General features: G+C 68.1%; 4 protein-coding genes across 4 annotated transcripts in view; 1 reads left to right on the forward strand and 3 right to left on the reverse strand.

Annotated features, from left to right (window-relative positions):
• F751_5018 (CREB-binding protein) overlaps positions 1 to 7,729 on the reverse strand; it is a gene marked incomplete at both ends in the record, with an annotated part of 9,148 nt that extends 1,419 nt beyond the window's left edge. The window contains 16 exons of the mRNA XM_011398761.1: positions 73 to 162; positions 491 to 811; positions 1,097 to 1,189; positions 1,308 to 1,666; positions 1,918 to 2,373; positions 2,647 to 2,699; positions 2,934 to 3,474; positions 3,677 to 4,096; positions 4,205 to 4,319; positions 4,539 to 4,703; positions 4,749 to 4,898; positions 5,019 to 5,621; positions 5,827 to 5,846; positions 6,204 to 6,327; positions 6,619 to 7,091; positions 7,342 to 7,729. Coding sequence (XP_011397063.1) covers positions 73 to 162; positions 491 to 811; positions 1,097 to 1,189; positions 1,308 to 1,666; positions 1,918 to 2,373; positions 2,647 to 2,699; positions 2,934 to 3,474; positions 3,677 to 4,096; positions 4,205 to 4,319; positions 4,539 to 4,703; positions 4,749 to 4,898; positions 5,019 to 5,621; positions 5,827 to 5,846; positions 6,204 to 6,327; positions 6,619 to 7,091; positions 7,342 to 7,729 — 4,371 coding nt within the window. The remainder of the gene's footprint in view (positions 1 to 72; positions 163 to 490; positions 812 to 1,096; positions 1,190 to 1,307; positions 1,667 to 1,917; positions 2,374 to 2,646; positions 2,700 to 2,933; positions 3,475 to 3,676; positions 4,097 to 4,204; positions 4,320 to 4,538; positions 4,704 to 4,748; positions 4,899 to 5,018; positions 5,622 to 5,826; positions 5,847 to 6,203; positions 6,328 to 6,618; positions 7,092 to 7,341) is intronic.
• Positions 7,730 to 8,679: 950 nt separating this feature from the next.
• On the forward strand, positions 8,680 to 9,416 carry F751_5019 (Dynein light chain 1, axonemal; the record flags this gene model as incomplete). Its single annotated transcript, XM_011398762.1, has 2 exons — positions 8,680 to 8,961; positions 9,144 to 9,416. The coding sequence occupies 2 exons, from the start codon at positions 8,680 to 8,682 to the stop codon at positions 9,414 to 9,416; spliced, it is 555 nt and encodes a 184-aa protein (XP_011397064.1).
• A 320-nt stretch (positions 9,417 to 9,736) lies between these two features.
• Positions 9,737 to 10,830, reverse strand: F751_5020 (Small nuclear ribonucleoprotein-associated protein B'; the record flags this gene model as incomplete). Its single annotated transcript, XM_011398763.1, has 5 exons — positions 9,737 to 9,739; positions 10,112 to 10,207; positions 10,410 to 10,503; positions 10,625 to 10,667; positions 10,785 to 10,830. The coding sequence occupies 5 exons, from the start codon at positions 10,828 to 10,830 to the stop codon at positions 9,737 to 9,739; spliced, it is 282 nt and encodes a 93-aa protein (XP_011397065.1).
• Positions 10,831 to 11,286: 456 nt separating this feature from the next.
• Positions 11,287 to 14,256, reverse strand: F751_5021 (Acetyl-coenzyme A synthetase; the record flags this gene model as incomplete). The annotated part of the gene is made up of 7 exons (XM_011398764.1): positions 11,287 to 11,480; positions 11,613 to 12,162; positions 12,324 to 12,560; positions 12,831 to 13,000; positions 13,169 to 13,535; positions 13,813 to 13,995; positions 14,122 to 14,256. The coding sequence occupies 7 exons, from the start codon at positions 14,254 to 14,256 to the stop codon at positions 11,287 to 11,289; spliced, it is 1,836 nt and encodes a 611-aa protein (XP_011397066.1).
• Positions 14,257 to 14,531: the final 275 nt, after the last annotated feature.

Genomic DNA, 14,531 nt, shown 5'->3' on the forward strand with positions numbered 1-14,531 from the left:
TGCCTGGGGCGCGGGGCCGGCGACCGCGGCGGCGGCCGCACCCTCTCCGGCCTCCCCAGGCTCCTCCCCGACATAGGCGCCGGGGATGGTGAAGCGGTGCACGCTAGGGTCTGTGAGGTGAGTGTGCACAGGGGCTGCGCCGGCGGCCAGGTCCTCCTCGTACTGCGTGGGGCGGGGGGAATGGGGGTGAATCGGTGGTCAGGGCAACAGGGGGGAGAAATGCTCTGGGACGTGAGTGTCCGCGGGTATGCAGGTGCCCGCATGGCGTCGACGAGGTGGTGGCAATATGGTGCCTCAGCCACCCCTCCTATACGAGATGCTCGTGGGTGTTTGCACACGCCCACACTGCCAAACATAGTTCTTGTGCAATCAACCCCCCAACCCAGTTATCCCCTGTCAAGACCCCCCATCCCAACCCCCGCCCCCCACCAACCCCCGCCCCCCACCAACCCCCCGCGCCCCCCACCAACCCCGCACCAATCCAACCCACCTTCCCGCTGGCCAGGTAATTCTCAAAGTCCAGCAGGCAGCGCTCGTAGTTGAGTCGCATGTTGTAGGAGGCGGAGGTCTGCCCCGTCAGGTCCACGTCCAGGCAGCGGCAGATCTCCTTCCACTGCTTGCCGGCGGTGACGGTCTCGTACCCGCCCCGCGCGCTCACCGCCCAGAAGACGGTGTGCAGGTCGAGGTCGCGATGCGCAAAGGTGGGCACCTTGTACTTGCCCTTCAGCCCGCGGTAGAAGTTGGTCAGCAGCGTGGTGAACTCGTCGGGGGAGAGGGGCTTCAGTGCAGACAGCACCTCCGCCGCGATCTCCTGGCCGGGGCGCAGGGGGCCCGAGGGGTGGCCCAGGGACGCGAACCCCGCGCCCCTGTCCCCGCCGTCGCCGCCGGGCAGCGCGCCCAGCCCGGGCATGTGGAAGCCGCCGGGTGGGGCGACGTGGACCGCGGCGGCGGCGGAGGCGGCGGCGGCCGCCGCGGCCGCCGCCGCCGCCGCGCCGGCCTGCAGCGCCGCGAACCCCGCCGCCGCCAGGGGCGCGGAGCCCCCGGGCGAGGCCTGGCCCGTGGCCGTGTAGCCGTAGGTGGGGAAGAGGAGCGGGACCATGAGCGTCTGCAGGGGGGAGGCGGCAGCCGCCCTCTGCCAGCCGTGCACCTCCTCGTTGAAGGTGGTGTCCTCGGGGCCGGGCACCGGTTTCTGCTCGCGATGAGGGGGCGGTGGGGAGGTACTCGAGTGGAGAGCGGCACAGAGGTTGAGCCCCCCCACGATCCTCTGCACAAACCCCCTTCTCCCCCCTCCCACCAACCCAACTCACGCTCTCATAGGCGCGCAGGAGCTCCTCGGCGCGGCTGCCCTGGTGCAGCAGGGCGCGCAGGCGCGCCTCCTCCGCGTCCTGCTCCGCGTCCTCGCCGGCGCGCCGCGCGCCGCGCGCCCGCAGCGCGCGCGCGGCGGCCTGCTGCTGCCGCCGCGCCTCCTCCACGCGCCGCCGCTCGTCCTCGGGGTCCACCTCCAGGTCCCAGGGGCTCAGCGCCACCTCCTCGCCCTCGAACGCCCGGTCCCAGAGCACCACCACGGAGCGGAAGGGGTCGTAGGCCGCACGCTGGACCGGGTCGGCGCCGGGGCCGGGCGCGGCGCTGACCAGGTCCACCACCGTGCCGCGCTGCGTCAGGATGCCTGCGCGGTGGGGTGATGGTGGGTTGTCGGGTGGTGGGCATTGTGTGGATGGGGGTTTCTCTTGAGTGATCGAGGAAGGGGGAAGCCACATACGCAGGAAGACTGATTACTGGCATGGGCGTCGCCAAGGGACGGTCTTCCCTCCCTGACAGATGCAACACGAGGGCCAGTCACCGTCCACAAGCAATCCACGCACCGCCCCCTCTCCTCTTTTCTTCCCCCCCCCGGCGGTCCCTCCTCCAACTACCCACCCGACTTGGCGCGGCGCTGCGCCCGGGCCTTGATGCTGGTGGGGTGCAGGCGGAAGCGGTCGCCCGGCAGCCAGGACACTCGCATGTGCTCCACGAACGCCTCGGTGGGCACCAGGAAGTCTGGCAGGCCCGGGTCGGCGGCCAGGGGGAGCACTAGGTCCTGGCGCGGCAGCTGCGCCGGCGGGCCGAAGCGCGCCGGGCGCAGGAACAACCAGGCCACGGGGCGGCGCACTGCAGAGCCCTCTGCCGCGTCCGCCTCGTCAACCAGGTGACGGCGGTACACAATGGAGCGCACGGTGTATCGCCCCACATGGCCGGCCGTCGCCACGCGCGCCCTCAGGGCCGCCCAGTCACCCTTGACCCTGGCGACGCTCGCGTCGCGGACGGGGTAGGGGACGGGGGAGGGGCCTGGGTTGTCGGTGTCCATCGCATCGTCGATACCAGGTAGGACGGTTGCTGGGCCCGGGGGTGTGGTTGCAGGGCCGGGGGTGGCGCCATCGTCCTGTCGTCGGGGCGCAGATGCGGGTGCAGACGGCGGAGGGCCAGGTTGTGAGGCGTCAGCAGGCAGCGCCGATGTTTCCATGGGGGTGGCGTCGATTGACATGCTCGCAGTAGCCTCCACTGCCAATGCAACGGCGTCACTGGGTGCCTGGCCGGCTCCAGCGGGCGCAGCTGCCGCGAGGTTTACCTCGCCAGCGACCGGGCCATCTCCCAGCCGCTCGGTCCCACCCGCATGCTTGGGCTCCTCCGAATCCTCGGCGATGCCCAGCACCTCCATGTACCTAGAGTAGGAATGGGATCGGGTTGCGAGGAAGGCTGGACCCCCGCCCACTCATGGGCTCGATGTATTCACCCATGCGTCCCCTCCTCCGACAGCAGCCTGGGATGGCTGCATCCACCCGGCCATGGTTCTCAAGATAGCCCCCATGCTCTGCTGCACCTGCGTGCAGTAAGCCACATCCTCCCCTGCCCCATGCAGCCCCCCCCTTCCCAACCACTAAAACAAATCTATGCACCTGTCGATGTGCATGAGGGCGCCGGAGCGCAAGATGACCACGCTGTCCCCCGGGAAGGGCAGGACCAGGTGACAGTTGGCCTCGGCCATCAGGCGCTCAAAGACGGGGCGAGGCACGACGTCCGGGGAGAAGGCGTGGCGCTGCAGCGCGGCGGCGTACATGGCTGCCTCGCGCACGTCGGAGATGAGGCTGAGCCCGCGGCGCCAGACCACCTGCCACACGTCGCGCCACTCGCCGCCCAGCACGCCCTCCAGCGCCAGCAGGCGCTCGGTCTCGGCCACGGCGATGCCGGCCTCGCGCGGCCCCACGCCGCCTGCCAGCGCCTCGCCGATGGCCAGGTGCTGGCGCTGCAACACCTCGCCCCGGAACCAGAGCGGGACCGCGCCCAGCAGCGCGTCCAGCGCGCCCGCCAGCCGCGCCTCTGCACTGGCGTACACGCCTCCGCGCGCGCACTGCCAGTCGCCACGCAGCAGCGGGGCCACCAGCCCGCGGTACCCGTCCGCGCGCAGCGAGCTCAGCTCCACTGCCGACGCGGGGCGGCCTGCGTGGGGGTTGTTGGCGAGGAGAGGGGGAGTACACATGTGAGCGGGAGCATGGTGTGAAGGAAGGGTCCGGAGCGTGGCTGGGCTGTGGCTGAAGATGGAGGGACCCTCGCCGGCGTCCATGGGCGCCAGAGAGGGGCATCACGGACCCCACCGCCGCATCGCATGGCGACACACGCGCACACAGCACACCACCCTCACCCGGCCTGAGCTGGTCGGTGGGCCAGGGCGCGTCGGCCAGAGTGGCCAGCAGGCCCGCCTCGCGCCGCATGCCGCCTGCCGCCAGCCAGGCGCGCAGCGCCGCCACGCCCGCGCCCTCGTACCAGCCCCAGCCCGAGGACGCTGCGCTTGTCGTCGCCGCCGGGCTGGAGGCGTCTGTCGCCGGGGTCGTCGGCGCGCCATCCTGCCGCGCCACACCATCGCCCGCGCAGCCGGCCGCCGACTCCAGCACGCGCTCGCAGAAGACGCGGAAGGCCCCCGCCGCGCCGCCCAGTGCCCAGTACCGCCGCCCGCGCGTGTCCATGCCCAGCGCGCGGCGCAGGCCCAGCCTCCGCCGCACCTGCCATTCCAGCCAGTCGTCCGCCGTCGCCCGGCCCGAGGGGGAGGGGGCCACGCCATGGTCTGCCGATACCCGGCCGTTGGCGGCCCCCTCCTCCCCCGCCCCCTCCTCCCCCGCCCCTTCCCCGACCACCGCCGCCGCCTCCTCCTCCTCTTCGTCGCCGGCGGCACCGTCCTGGCGCCCGCTGGCCACGGTCAGCGCGTCCAGCCGCTCTGCGATCTCGGCCTGGAGGCCGGGCGAGGCCAGCGCCATGTCCACCAGCGCGGTGAGCACCGCCAGGCGCGCCTCTGGCGCCAGGTCCAGCCAGTCCGCGTAGGCCAGGCGCGCCGCGGCGCCGCGCTGCGCCGCGTCGGCCTCGGGCCAGGCCAGCACCGCCGCCGCGGCGCGTTCCGGCCAGGTCAGCGCATGGTCGACGGCCTCATGCGCGACGCGAGCGGCGCGCGGCGCGCTGCCGCGCGTCGCCAGCGCGGCACCGTCCACCACGCGCAGCAGCGCGCAGGTGACGTCGCGCGATAGCAGCGCCGCCGGCGCCGAGGACCAGTCCACGGGCGCCAGGCGCGCAAAGGCCTCCAGCCCCAGGCCGTAGCGGCGCTGGAGCAGGTCGGCATGCGCCGCGATGGCCGCCTGCGCCGCGCCGGGCGTTGCAAACTGGCCGGGGAACGGTGCGGCCTGAGGTTGGCGGGGGGCGGTGACAGGGGCCCCCATCGTAGCGACAGGGGTGGCGACAGGCTCCATCGGGGGCTGGGGGGCCGACTCATCGTGCGGCGCAGACCCCTCCGCCAGGCCTGGGACCTTGAGCTTGATCTTGAGGCCCTCCTCGGGGGCACGCGGCGAGCCGCCGCCGCTCTGCGTCGCTGCCGGCCCCTGTGAGGAGGGGGTGGTGAGTGTAACAGTGATACGACACATCGTTCAATTGTCGTCTCGGCCAGTGGGCCTCCGAGAATGTGAAACAATCCCGCAAGAATAGAAACCCTACTCTCTTACCAGCAGCTGGCGCCGGGTGCGGATCGTGGGGTTGGAGATGACGTTCTGCGGCGCAACCTTGGGGAACTTGCGGCAGCCCTGGCGCTTGGCCTTGACCATGGGGCCCTCGGACGCCTTTCCCTGCGGTGCGGACTGGTCCTCCTCCGTGCCGGAGCCCGGCGCGTCGGCGGCCGCCTCGCTGGCTGGTTGCGCTGGTTCAAAATGCGCCTCATCGTCAGCAGGCGCCTCGGTGCCGAGCGTTTCTTCTGCGGCAGGAGCCGCTGTGCCGCCAGGCGCCTCTGCCTCGCCCATGGCATCATCCGCTCCGTCATTCTCTTGGCCAGCACCCACAGCCTCGGCCATCTCCACGTCGGCCTTCTCCTCATCCGCGCCACCAGCCACTCCATTCGGCTCTGGAGCGCCTCCAGGCGTCGCAAGGCCGACCTGGGGCTCCTCCTCCCGCTTCACGGCCTGCAGGGCGTCTGTCGCAGCGGCAGGCACCTCAGCACGCTCACTTGCGGGGGCAGCCTTCACGGTATGGTGGGGCAGGTGTGGTCCCGGGTCCAGCGCTGCCTCCAGTGCCGGGAGCGAGAAGGGAGGGACGCCCAGGACGTCGCCAAACGTCTGCATAATAGTGGCATGGGGTAAGGTAAGGACACGCGGTGCAAGAGCACATCCAGGAGGGGCGTCCACCACTCTGAAGCGCAGGATTGCTGTGCTCTTTGCACCACATGAGCATTTGCGGGGACTGCATTTGGGTGATGGAAGGTCCCTCTTGCGTATACCCAGGCAGCCCTCACGAATCCACCACCCCAACAGCAGCGCACACCTGGACAAACTCCCAGACAGCTAAAAGGCGAGGCACGAGGTGGGGAGCCAGCCTGAAATCGGAGGTGGGGGGCGGGGGCGAGCCGCGCGCCGCGTCCCGCTCCCGCTCCCTCTCCACCTGCGCGGCCTCTGCCTCGGCGGCCGCGACCCTGGCCGCCTCCTGCCTTCGGCGCAACTTGACCAGCTGCCACGCCCGCCGCCGGGCGGCGGAGGGGCCGCCGGGGCCGCTGCTGGCCGCCTCGTCGTCCTCATCTGTTTTAGAGGAGGACAGGACCCGTGAAACGAGGACAGAAATGAGCGTCAGGGGTCTGGATGTCTGGACTGCTGTACCCAGTCCTTCCATGGAGGCACCCCTCTCATCCACCCTTTCCCCCTCACCCGAAGCCTCAAAGTCTGCGGGCATGTCGTCGTCGCTGATGCCCGCCAGCTCGTCCTCGACGCTGGGGCCCTCGCCTAGCCTGAAGCGGCCCCCCAGCACAGACCTCCGCCCCGCTCGATCGCCCTCTGCGCGTGTTGGACAAGGTGTAGGAGCGAGACGGTCACGACGTGCAGGAACGCCGGATTTGATCTCGCACGGCTGCAGGCCGTTCGCGCACGCTGCACCTGGTGGTTTGTTTCCACGCCCATCGCCGCCCCTCCCCCCTGCTCATAATCCTGCTGCCCCAGCAAACCCACCCAAGGGCCTGCGCTTGCGCCCCGTTGCGCCGCCCCGCGCCCTCGCGGCCGCACGCGCGGCGGCCCTGACGCCCGCCCGCAGCTGCGCGGCGGCAAAGGCGCGCGCCTCGTGGCTGACGTGCGTCTTGCGCTTGCCCCGCAGGCCCGACCCGGCCTGCAGCACCGCGGCCGCGCTTTCGACCGCGGCGGTGATGTCCTCCAGGCGCGTGCCGGCGCCCAGCTCGGCCCGCGCGGCCAGTGTCAGGCGCACAAGGGTCTGCGTCCCCGACCACACATCCGCGTAGGAGGGATGGGGCTCCCCCAGCGCGACCCAGGCCTCAGGGGAGAGCACCCAGACCCCGTCCTCCAAGGCGAGGCTGGGGCCGGCCTCGGCGCTGTGGTCCAGCACCCAATCGGCGACGTGGCAGGAGAAGCGGGAACCCGGCTCGCCCGCCACCTCGCCCTCCAGCCTGGCGTCGGAGCCGGGGGCGGCGGGGAGCTGCTCCAGGCGGTACGCCTCGCCGTCGCTGGCGGACACGATCCGGAAATTGTCGACGCGGAGCAGGGGCAGCGTCGTCGCCGTGGGCGCCTCTAGACCTGGGTTCTCTGGGGCTGGAGTTGGGGCAGGGCCTGTGACAGGAAGAGGCGGGTGCAAGGGTTGCCAGTGGCCGGGCTTACATCCCACTAGGCCTTACTGGGCCTCGCACAGTGGTTTTGGAGCCCAGGGCAACCGCAGGACCCTGGCAATCCGTGTATACAAGCGAAGTGCAAGCCATGCAGGCATGTACAAACATTCATATGATGCAGCAGGCCAGCTCCAGCCGCTGCTGCCTGCCTGCCGCGTGACTCTCTTGCCCCACACCCGCACCCTTGGAGGCCGATGGAGCGGGGGTGGCCGGCTCCCTGCCCAGCCCTGCAGCGGCCCATGCTCGATCGAGGAGTGATTTTGATCTCGCTGCTGCATCCCGTATGGGCTTGTCCACTGGCCGATCATTGTATAGATTGCAGTTGGACCAGACCAGGGCGACGGCATCGGCCACCTGGCGGGGGTGGGAATAGGGCCCAGTCCCGGCCAGGCTGGCTCTCACGTTCGCCAGGATGGTGCCCAGATCTGCCGGCTGCTTGACCACATCGAAGTAGTCGTCCAGGCCCAGGGCTACCGGGTCCACAGGCTCCCCGAACAGGGTCGAGGTCTGCTCATCCCGCAGAACAGACTCCAGCACCCCGGCGACCACCCGTAAGCCATCCATGGGTGGTGGGTGAGTGAGGGTGCCTCAGGTGCCGCTCTGCATGGTCATATGCATCTGTCACGGGCTGGCGAGCAGCATGAATGTGATGTTTCACGGCAGGGCCAGAGTTGAACGAGGCGCGGGAATGGGAGATGCAAGGAGGAAGCTCACAGGAACGGTAATAGTTCCCTCAGGCCACTCAGTAGCCCAACAAAGTGATGCAGCTGGCTTTGTCGAAGTGACTATGCATGCTACTGAGCATTGTGGTTCCTCTGGTGGAGTTTGTGTTCATGCATGTTGATGTGACTTAATAGTCCTTGTGGAATCACGGAGCGAAACTTCGTGGGCATTGCTGATAGGATCCCTGTAAAGACAAGTTTGTTGTACAAGTTTCGAAGTTTAAGTTCTTTGGGAAGGGAATGTTGTACAGAAACCTCACTGGTGTCCATACCCAATAGTGTATGATGCTTCTCAGCTTCTCGTCATTGCTATCCATCTGCCTGTCTGCAGCCGAAAAACTACTTTGTCGACAAGCTCAAGGGCAGAAGACCCCAGCATGCTCCCAATCAACGTGACCAAACCTGGGCTTGATTAGAGGTCAATATGGGTGCATACCACAGGGAAGCGTACAGCAACCAGATCCGTATCATCACCGGTCAGTAGGTATAGTATAGACTATGATCTCCACTCTGAATATCAGGGTGTGGGAGTACGCGTTCTGCTCGAAAATGAGAACATAAGTTCATCGCAACTTCCCTTCCCACGGGCTCTCCTCTTCCGCCGGGCAGGGTCCGGAACCGGCGGTGCTCTGACCCGCCTCGGTCGTCCAGCTTCAAGTACCTAGAGGATGTGTGCAACTGATCAATGACTATGAAATATGGTGCAAAACAACACGTTTTCAACATCACACTTCCAAATCCATCCGAGCGCCACCAGTCATGCCTCCAGCCGGTCGATCCTGTAAGGATGTAATGTCGAAACAGAAGGGCACCGCCTGGGCGGCCATGGAGATGGTGAACCTGTGCGGTGCCTGCCCACCCATCGAACGCATGGACAGCTCCATCCTGGGACTAAAAGCAAGCCGCCATCTGGCGCTCAGCACCAACAGCATCGACAAGATTGGTCCCTTGACGGGACTCAGCCTGGAGACCTTGTCCATGGGGCGCAACTGTTTGAAGCGGATCGAGAACTTGGAGGGCGTGGCGCCCACCCTGCGCCAGCTATGGATCAGCTACAACTCCATTGAGAAGCTGGTGGGATTTTGGGTCTTGGGTATCAGTTGGCACATCAAAAGCTCTCCTGTATTGCTGCTTGCTTGTGGTCAAAGAGGCATGGTTGGATCTCTCTGTTCATGGGCTCAACAGCCATGTGTGGTATTTCTTTGCCCACCATCCAGTTCTAAACAGCCCCTTCTCCTTCTCACTCTGGTACAAAGGTCGGCATAGAGAAAGCCCCAGGCATCCGAGTGCTGTACGCCTCCAACAATAAAATTCGGGACTGGTTGGAGATTGAGCGCCTGACGGCCCTGCCAGATCTGGAGGAGCTGCTCCTGGCAGGCAACCCACTGCACAGCGAGGCGGCAGCTGCAGGAAACCTGACTGCCTACCGCCTCGAAGTGCTCCGTCGGCTGCCACACCTGAAGAAGCTGGATGGCATCCCCATCGAGGTCGAGGAGAAGGAGGCGGCACGTGCCCTACCTCGGCTGTAGTGCCGGGTGCTGGACATGGAACGAAAGCACCCTCATCAGGTTGACGATAGGAATCTCCTATGAACAGAGAGAGGCAGACTGGATCTCTTTGGTTACAGTGTCGGGTAGAGACCTCCAAGCAGAGGAAGCATCAGCTTTGGAGCGCCGCATGGCTTTGGCGAAGTGCATGTCCTCACATGTCCTGCGATGCACCAGACCCTCATGACAGATGTCACAGGGCAGGCAGCCAGCGGCCCCAGACACCATGAGGCAGACCGCTGGTGGCCGCATGCAGCCAGCCCTCCTCCCAGAGCGCAGCGTCGCATCGGCTTCGGCACCCCTCACTGCGGGGGAGGTGGCCGCATGCCTGGGGGAGGGGGCCTGTACCCCGGCGGGGGCATGCCTGGCGGGGGCATCCCCGGCCGATACCCCGGCGGGGGCATGCCCGGCGGGGGCATCCCGGGCCTGTACCCCGGCGGGGGCATGCCAGGGGGCGGCATGCCCGGGGGCGGGCCGCCCATGGGCGGCCGCATGAGCGGGGCGCCGTGCACCTGGGGCCGCGGCATCATGGACCCCGGGGCGGGGGCGCCATACCCCGCGGCGGGGCCCGCCAGACCGGCCGGCGCGGCGCCGGGCGCGGGGGCCGCGGGCATGCCCCGCCCCGCCGCGCGGCCCAGGCCCGGGCCGCCTGGGCCGCCGGGGGCCGCCTTGGCCACGCGTGACTCGTCGGCCGGGGGCGGCCCCTCGATCGTCAGGTCCATGACCTCGTCGCCGCGCAGGATGACCAAGCCCAGCACCCGCCGCTGCTCCCGCTGCACCGTTGGGAAGGTGGAGGGGGAGGGGTAAGATGAGCGGCAACAACATGTACACAGCCGCAGTGAGAGAGGACCTGCAAAGCATGCAGTCGCCCTCTTGGAACACCACCCAGCACCTCAACTCCCACGCGCGACGCGCTGCACAGCTCGTCCTGAAACACAACTCCCTGCGCTTGCGCATACCATCCCTCACACACACCTCCTCCTCTGGGATACCCTTCTTGGGTGGCAGCTTGCGGTACTCCTCCGCATCTCCCAGGACCAAGTTCATGTGACGGTCGAAAGCCATAAACCTGCACGTTGATGTAGCAGGCGTGGTGTGAGAAGAGTGGAGCACTTTCAGTCAGAGACTGGGTAAGCAGGATGAAGCAGCAAAGTATGCTGGAGAGACAGGCCACCCCTTCCCCCACTCACCGTCCCACAACTTGGCGCTTGTCACTGAGAGTGACCCGCATGCCTGCGATTTTGGTTGTGGGATGAAAAGTTAGTGGATATCGCGAACCAGCAAGCAGATTCGACTGTAGACATCCACCTCCCACCACCACCGGGGCTGGTGATGAGCCGAGGGACTCACGGAAGTTTATGTACTGCAGCAGCTTGCTCGTTTTAGAGAGAGACATGGTGTCTCCTGTCCCTCGTCAGCTGCAAGTGGCACGTAGGGCCCTCCGTCTCTCCGCTCGCCACTAGACTGGCCAGGGGTGAGCCGGTGCCCCGGTGAACAGGGATGCGCGCTCTTTGTACTCTCAAGACTTCGCACGAAGGTATCTATCGGAGTGGTATGTGAAGTGTGACAACGAGGCTGGCCCTTTCCCGGCCCGCTCTGGCCTCCAGTTCCGCGCTCCCTCCTGGCAGTGCACCAATCGGAAACCGCCGTGCTTTCCAGTTGGAAAGCCTCTTTTCGAGAGGGGTTTCATTGGGGTGGTGTTTTCTCACAATATACTCCACAATGACTACTCTACCCGCAGCAGAACAGCATCCGCGGGCACGAAGTAAGCACAGGCAGAGGGCTGGTCGACACAGGGTCCATGGTCGGGGGGTCAGAACCAGATCGCTTGCCGCCCCGCCGCCCCGCCGCCTCAGAGCTTGGACTGGGTGGCCACCAGCTCGTCGCGCAGCACGCGGCGCATGACCTTGTTGGCCGCGTTGCGGGGCAGCGCCTGGCGCACCAGCACCCTGTGCACCCGGAACAGCGGGTTCAGCCGCTGCGAGATGGCACGCTGCGCGGCGGCCGCCAGGTGTTTCGAGCTTGCCGGGTCGTTGTCGGTGGCCCCTATTGCGCCGCTCCCAACGCTCGCACCGCTCGTCACACCCCTCGCATCCCCCCCCAGCACCAGGAAGAGGTACAAGAGGTCGGGCCCGCCCCCCGGCGCGGGGCAGGCCACGGCCGCGGCCTCCACCACACCCTCCACGCCCGCCGTCACGGCGCGCTCCAGCTCCGCAGAGCTGGTCTTGATGCCGCCCAGGTTCATGGTGTCGTCGGCGCGGCCCAGCGCGCGGTACAACCCCCCCCCCAGCCGCTCGACCTCGTCGCCGTGGCGGCGCAGGCCGTACCTCCCCCCCGGCCCGGGCGGCATGCCCGCGTGGTAGGCGGCGGCGTGGTCGCGGTTCAGCAGCGTCTGGGACTGGCCCAGGGACGGCGTGCCCAGCGCGGCCTCGCCCGCCAGGCGCGCTGGGTCGCCGTGGGGCGACAGCCCGCCGCCGCGCGCCAGCAGCACCAGCTGGGACCCCAGCACGGGGCCGGAGAAGGTGGAGGGCGCCTGGGGCTGGACCAGGGTGCAGGACATGAAGGCGCCGCCCAGCTCGGTGCCGCCGCAGTACTCCACCACGGGCTTGTAGCCGCCGCGGGCCGACAGCCACAGGCTGTCCTCCGGCGCGGAGGCCTCGCCCGTGGAGCTGAAGCATCGCAGCGCCGACCAGTCCAGGCCCTGCATGCAGCCGCTGGCACGCCAGGCCTGTATGATGTTGTGGGGGGAACACTTGCAGGAGTTGAGGACTCGTCGGAGGTGGGTGGGTGGTGGAGGGTGTCCCCATAACAGCCAGGCGTGTGTGCATGGGGCTGGACCTGTGCCTCGCCCTCCCTTCCCGCACATGCACACGCACAGAGCACGGCCACCTTGACGATGCTGGGGACCACGCCCAGGACGTTGACGCGCGCGGCGGCGACGAACTGGCCAAAGGGCCTGCCCGTGGGCGCGCCGTGGAAGAGCGCGATGGCCGCGCCGTTGAGCAGCGCGGCGTAGGCCAGCCAGGGCCCCATCATCCAGCCCAGGCTGGTGGGCCAGGCCACCACGTCCCCCGGCCTCACGTCCTGATGGAAGTGGGCGTCCGCGCCCGCGCGCAGCGGCGTGATCTGGGTGAAGGGGATGGCCTTGGGGTCGCCCGTCGTGCCGGAGGAGAAGAGGATGTTGGTGGGCGCGTCCGGGGGGGAGGGCACCCCGCGCAGCGGCGCCGCAGCGCCCGGCGCGGGCGCGCGCGCCAGGAAGGCGGCCCACGTCTCGTCGCCGGGGCGCAGGCGCCCGCGCACGGCGTCGCCGGCGCGGGCGGGCAGCACGACCGCGCGCGGCGCGCCGGCCGCCGCCACGCGCTCGTACAGCGGCAGGCGCCGCCCTGCGCGCAGCACCGCGTCCTGCGTGAACACTGCGCGCGCGGCGCTGATGCGCAGCCGGCTCGCGATCTCCTCCGCGGAGAAGGAGTCGGCGATGGACACAACCACGCACCCCGCCAGCACGCAGCCCAGGTAGATGACCAGCGCGTCCACCGTCAGCACCATGTCCACCGCGATGGGCGTGCCTGGTAGATTTATGGTTTTTTTGGGGGGGGGTACGGTGAGGGCTGTGAGTAGGCGGGGATCGTCAGTGCCTCACGCTGCACAGGGGGTGTGAAGCCGAGGAGGCGCACGCCTGGGAGAGGGGAGGCGTCCAGGGGCACTGGCCGTCCCGACACCCAATTCCGCCGCACCCGGCTGGAAGCCGGCCGCCCGCAGCGCGTCCGCGACGTGCTGCGCACGCTGCGCCAGCGCCCCCAGGCTCAGCGTGTGCAGCTCCGTGGGCGTACCCTCCTCGGCCCACACCACCGCGGGGCGGTCCGGGTCGCGCCCCGCCAGCGCGCACTCCGCGACGTTCAGCCTGGCCCCCGGGAACCAGGAGACCTGGTCCGGGTCGGCGTGGCGGGCCAGTACCCTGCTGGGCACGCTGTGGAAGCGGATGCGCAGGCGCTGCAGCACAGCGGGCCAGAAGGACTCGGGGTCCTCGAAGGAGATCTGCTGCAGCAGGGGCCAGTCCTGGGTGGGGTCGCCGGTCCGCAGCCGGCGCCACAGCTCAGAGCCCTGATGGTCGTTTTTTGGTTTTTTTTGGGGGGGGGGCACGGGGTGAGGGACAGAGGGGATCAGATGGCGCATGAGACTCGTGAGGCCATGGAAGCGGGAATAAGAAGGGGCTGTGCCAAGCATGCGCAGGAGAGGCCATTCTCCGCCTGAGCCATCTTGCAAGGACACCTTGTCACCGAAAGGATGGCAAACAACCCCCCCTGCGCTAGCCTGCAGCACACTGCACACACCCGCCCCGTGCCGCTCCGTCCCTCCTTGCCATCGCAAAGGAACTCACCTTCCACTCCTGCATGAAGCGAGCTATGTTGGTGTCACGCATGGCGTCCGGGTCAGGGACCCAGGACGGTGGGGGGCCCTGCGCCTCCCCGTCCCAGCCAGCATAGGCGGCCTTGTAGAGCTTGACGTGCAGCGGGAAGGGGAGGTCCGGGTGGAGGACGTGCTTGCTGACCAGTCTCCAGAGCTGTGGGAAGAGTGGGGGATGAGGGCATCGCTCAGGTGCACGGATGTGCGTCCCACCAGGAGGGCCCCACCTGCCACCTGGACCAGGTGTGCCCAGGGAATCCAGCCCCAGATGGTGCTTCCTGACCTGGGGCAGAGGGAGGGCATCGGCACCTTCCAGCACCTCCTTCAGTCTCATGGCAGTGGGTCCTGCCTCCTGGGCCGTCATCTTGCAGGCCATCAGGTCATCCATGGTCAGGTCTCGGAGGTCTCGGATACCCATCGTGGCAGGCCGGTCCCGCTCCCGAGAAACCCAGCCGGTCCGCGGCTGCCGTAATGTAGCAATAACAATGTGTGCTCTGATACACTGCTACGCTGGAACTGTGCCATCTGCCAATTCAAGCTGGACCAGGTATTTATCAACCATGCCAGTCCGCGCGCGGCCCCGGTACGCTTGCTGAGTCGGCACTTTTTCCGGAACATGGACGTCTAGGGGGAAGGAGGCCAGAGCACCTGGCCTGATCACATCACCGGCTTTTGCCTGTGCACGCTGCCCAG

The sequence above is a fragment of the Auxenochlorella protothecoides genome (genome assembly GCF_000733215.1).
Source record: "Auxenochlorella protothecoides strain 0710 unplaced genomic scaffold scaffold56, whole genome shotgun sequence".
NCBI lineage: Eukaryota > Viridiplantae > Chlorophyta > Trebouxiophyceae > Chlorellales > Chlorellaceae > Auxenochlorella > Auxenochlorella protothecoides.